Source organism: Thunnus thynnus, chromosome 15 (genome assembly GCF_963924715.1).
Source record: "Thunnus thynnus chromosome 15, fThuThy2.1, whole genome shotgun sequence".
Classification (NCBI taxonomy): Eukaryota; Metazoa; Chordata; class Actinopteri; order Scombriformes; family Scombridae; genus Thunnus; species Thunnus thynnus.
Window position 1 is genome coordinate 6,553,608 of NC_089531.1, and position 3,919 is coordinate 6,557,526.

At 39.0% G+C, this 3,919-nt stretch overlaps 1 protein-coding gene across 1 annotated transcript; it reads left to right on the forward strand.

Moving 5' to 3' along the window:
• Positions 1-335: 335 nt before the first annotated feature.
• Positions 336-2,530, forward strand: LOC137198611 (major histocompatibility complex class I-related gene protein-like). The gene is made up of 6 exons (XM_067612461.1): positions 336-342; positions 449-727; positions 815-1,117; positions 1,935-2,045; positions 2,352-2,369; positions 2,475-2,530. Exons 1-6 carry the CDS (start codon positions 336-338, stop codon positions 2,528-2,530), a joined length of 774 nt encoding a protein of 257 aa, XP_067468562.1.
• Positions 2,531-3,919: the final 1,389 nt, after the last annotated feature.

The window sequence follows — 3,919 nt, forward strand, 5'->3', positions numbered from 1 at the left end:
TGAAGGACTCTTTCAAAATGGGTCGTCAATATTAATATTATATATAGCTTCCCTGGTAGCTATGTGCTGAATTCACTGAAAAACTGAGCAAAAGGGTTCTACATTTGAATCTTGGACTTGATGTGTGTGTGTGTGTGTGTGTGTGTGTGTGTGTGTGTGTGTGTGTGTGTGTGTGTGTGTGTGTGTGTGTGTGTGTGTGTGTGTGTGTGTGTGAGGCTCTTTTTGTCATGTTTGGTTTGATCTGGATTTTTAAAAATTGCAAGTCAGGTAAGTTGATAAGTGGAAAGTTTGACCCCTTGATGTCAGTTTGTGTATTTCTGTGTGTTGGCCTTGCAATGAGAGGTGACCCTTCCACATGTTCCTCGACCTCTAAAATGCAGCCTCACATAGGCTCCAGCCACCTGTAACCCTCTGTGGGATCTCACTTTGCACTCTGTCTCTCTCTCAGGTGTCCACATCTTCCAGAGGATGAACGGCTGTGAATGGGATGATGAGACTGGAGAGGTTAATGGGTTTATTCAGTTTGGTTATGATGGAGAAGACTTCATAGCATTTGACCTGAAGACACTGACATGGATCGCTCCAAAACCACAAGCTGTCATCACCAAACACAAGCGAGACAGAGATAGAGCTCTCAATGAAAGGTGGAAAAACTTCCTCACCCAGCAGTGCCCTGAGTTAGTGAAGAGATATATGGACCTTGGGAAGAGCTCTCTACTGAGAACAGGTAGAATCATCTGACCTGATATAGTTCCATTGTTGCCTTTTCTGTTTCTAATCTCCCTCCCTCACTCCTACCCACTTGTCTCTCCAGACCTTCCATCAGTGTCTCTCCTCCAGAAGACTCCCTCCTCTCCAGTCAGCTGCCACGCTACAGGTTTCTACCCTCACAGAGCCATGACGTTCTGGAGGAAAGATGGAGAGGAGCTTCATGAGGACGTGGAACATGGAGAGATCCTCCCCAACCACGATGGATCCTTCCAGATGAGTGTTGACCTGAACCTTTCATCAGTCACACCTGAAGACTGGAGGAGGTATGAATGTGTGTTTCATCTCTCTGGTGTGAAGGACGACATCGTCACCAAACTGGATAAAACAGTGATCAGAACCAACTGTGGTAAGACTGGAATACTGACTTTGCAATGGTTATTCCCTAAAAACATCTGTTGCCCAATAAAATATATACATGTCATTTGCTGTAAATGTGGTGGTAACTCTGGCTTCTGATTATACAATTTGAATGAGTTTAAAACAAGTTTATCAGTCCTGAGCATTCTGAAGCTGTGGGTTAGTCCAGGGTTAACAAACAAAACTGCTGTTCTGCTCACTGAAATAAATGTTTCTTACTTGTTACATTATGCACATGACCTACTTAAATTACAAGTGGATGCAATAAAATGCAGTTCTGTGGTCGAGACAAAGGGCTCTCTTTTGCCACCAGCGTACTGGCATTTACCTGAAATTATACCCTCACCTGCACCAGTCTGGTATCTGGGTGAGTTGCCATGTGCCTCACAGGAGGAAGGGTGCAGTTGAAGATGTGCTGTTGCCAATCCAGCAGTACACTGCAATCTAGGTGCCAAGAATAAGTGAGTTTTGCGCAGTCCACTGTCCACCTGCTCAGGAAAAGGTTGACATCACAGCGAACCTATGATCTTTAATATTACTGTCATTTTCTTTGGTGATGGCTCACTCAAATAAATCTCACTAAAATAACACGAACACCCTTATTCCTGCTTTGTATTTAAAACAAACCAATCTAATCAATTTAAACTTTCAAAACAATTTCAGAAAAAATAAATACAACATGCAAAACCAGGGTGTTCATCCCTCCAGTAGAGTTCCAGAGACTTGTAGAATCAAAGCTAGGTGAAAATACCAAAAATGCATTGGCATGCCCTTGATGCACTGTGAATGTTTTGTTCTGGTTCCAGTTTCTCCCTCAGAGTTCCCTGCTGGTCCTGTTATTGGAGGTGTTGTAGGACTGCTGCTGCTCCTGGCAGTCTGCATCACTGGAGTCTTCATCTGGAGAAGAAGAGATAATGGTGAAGGACAACAATACTTTTACTGATCATGAAACCATTTTAACTCCATTGTTTTAACATATTTCAGCAACATTTCAGGAAAATATTTATTCTGAATGAATAAAACAAATAACAGTGTAACCTGGCTGATGTTCAGTAACGTGACCTCCAACTGAAGAGTTACTCTCTTACCTTTTGCAATAAAAGCAGAAATCAGTGAAATTAATAGTGTTTCTATAAAACGTGTATTAATGTTTTCTTTGTTTGCTTTCATAAATTGTGACATTTTAAATTTTGAAGTATTGTAAACTCTCATCTGTATTTCAGGATTCAGGCCTGCAAAGTGTGAGTATTATGTCAGTTTATCTCTCTCTCTCTCTCTCTCTATGTACAGATAAATGCAGTTAATAGTTTGAATTGAATTACTGACACCTTGTTTTTCTTTTATAGCTTCAGACTCGTTATCCTCTGATCCATCTTCAGTCAAAGATGCAGTCCTTAACTGATCACAGTGAGTATTTCATCATGTCATCAACACTGTGCAGATACTGTATGAAGAATCTCTCTGTTGCTCCTCCTGAAACTAGCTACAGTATACTGATATAATACTCTCATAAATATACTGAAAGTCTGTCTTTGTTAAAAAAACTGTTTTTTCTGATTTGACAGAATTTCTAAGTCAAGAGATCCAGTATAGTTACAGGAAACAGTTGACACTGAGGTTTTAATGTAATACTGATTAAAATTATTTTGGACTAAAATCAAACATATATTTACTGTACAATATGACCACTAATAATTCCAGGTCCTTTTCTATTTGTTACTCTGTCTTTGCAGCTTTCCAGTAAAGATTTAGACGAGAATAGTGAACTCAAATAAAGATGCTGTGGCTTCAATATTTTATTCTATTTTGCACCATAAATGTTCATTAACAAAACTTGTTTTAATGAATATTTAGGTGTGACATCACAGGACCCGTCAGAAAGTCACATGATACATCAAACTAAAGTGTGAATTCATAGATCAGATTTATGAGTTTCAGGTCGTCAGTGGATGCAGTGAAGAATGATATCTGTGAAGATTATCTGAGAGCTGATAGAAGCATTAATGTTGATGTGAATCCTCCACTGCAGGAGTAACAACATCCGGAGAGAACTGATGCTGCTGTCCAGCTGTTTCCTCAAACCTTTGGTGGAGATGAATCACTGCAGCAGCTACCAGACACCAAAGAGCCACAACGTTACTCCAGTGGGGCATCTTTTGTCTTCAGATATCAAATTCATGTCAGTTAGTCATGTGATGTACTGTCTTTGATGATGATGGGAGACATGCAGCACTTTAACCTCTGCTTCTAACGCTGGAGTCAAACCTAAAACTTGAAATGTTCAACTACTCATGCTTTCACTAACAATTAGTTTGACAGTTTGCATTTTAGAAACACTAATGAAGATTCTGCACGAGGCCACGATTGCAAAAACACAGCTTTTGTTTCTCTCTTTGTTTCATTGTGATTACAGATTGAACACTGCATCTCAACTTCTCCCACTTTAACCAAAGTATAAATATCTGAGTTATGTTTTAGTCTTCCAACACACATTGCTCCTCCACAGCAAGTAACAGCTGTAACTCTTTTTAAACATAAACTTGTAAATGTTTCCACAATTTTACACAATATAAATACATTTTTGAATATTTAGATACTCCTCCTTTCATTGAAACTCACATATTAAAGCAATAACACTTCTTAGAGCTTATATTTGTATCTTATACATTTGTCATCTTCACATGTCCTGTATTTGTCATGTAGATAATAAATGTTAATGTCATTGTAACATTATTGTTAATGCTCATATTATTGGGGTTAGAGGATTAATGAGGGTTTTATCTGTGGTACT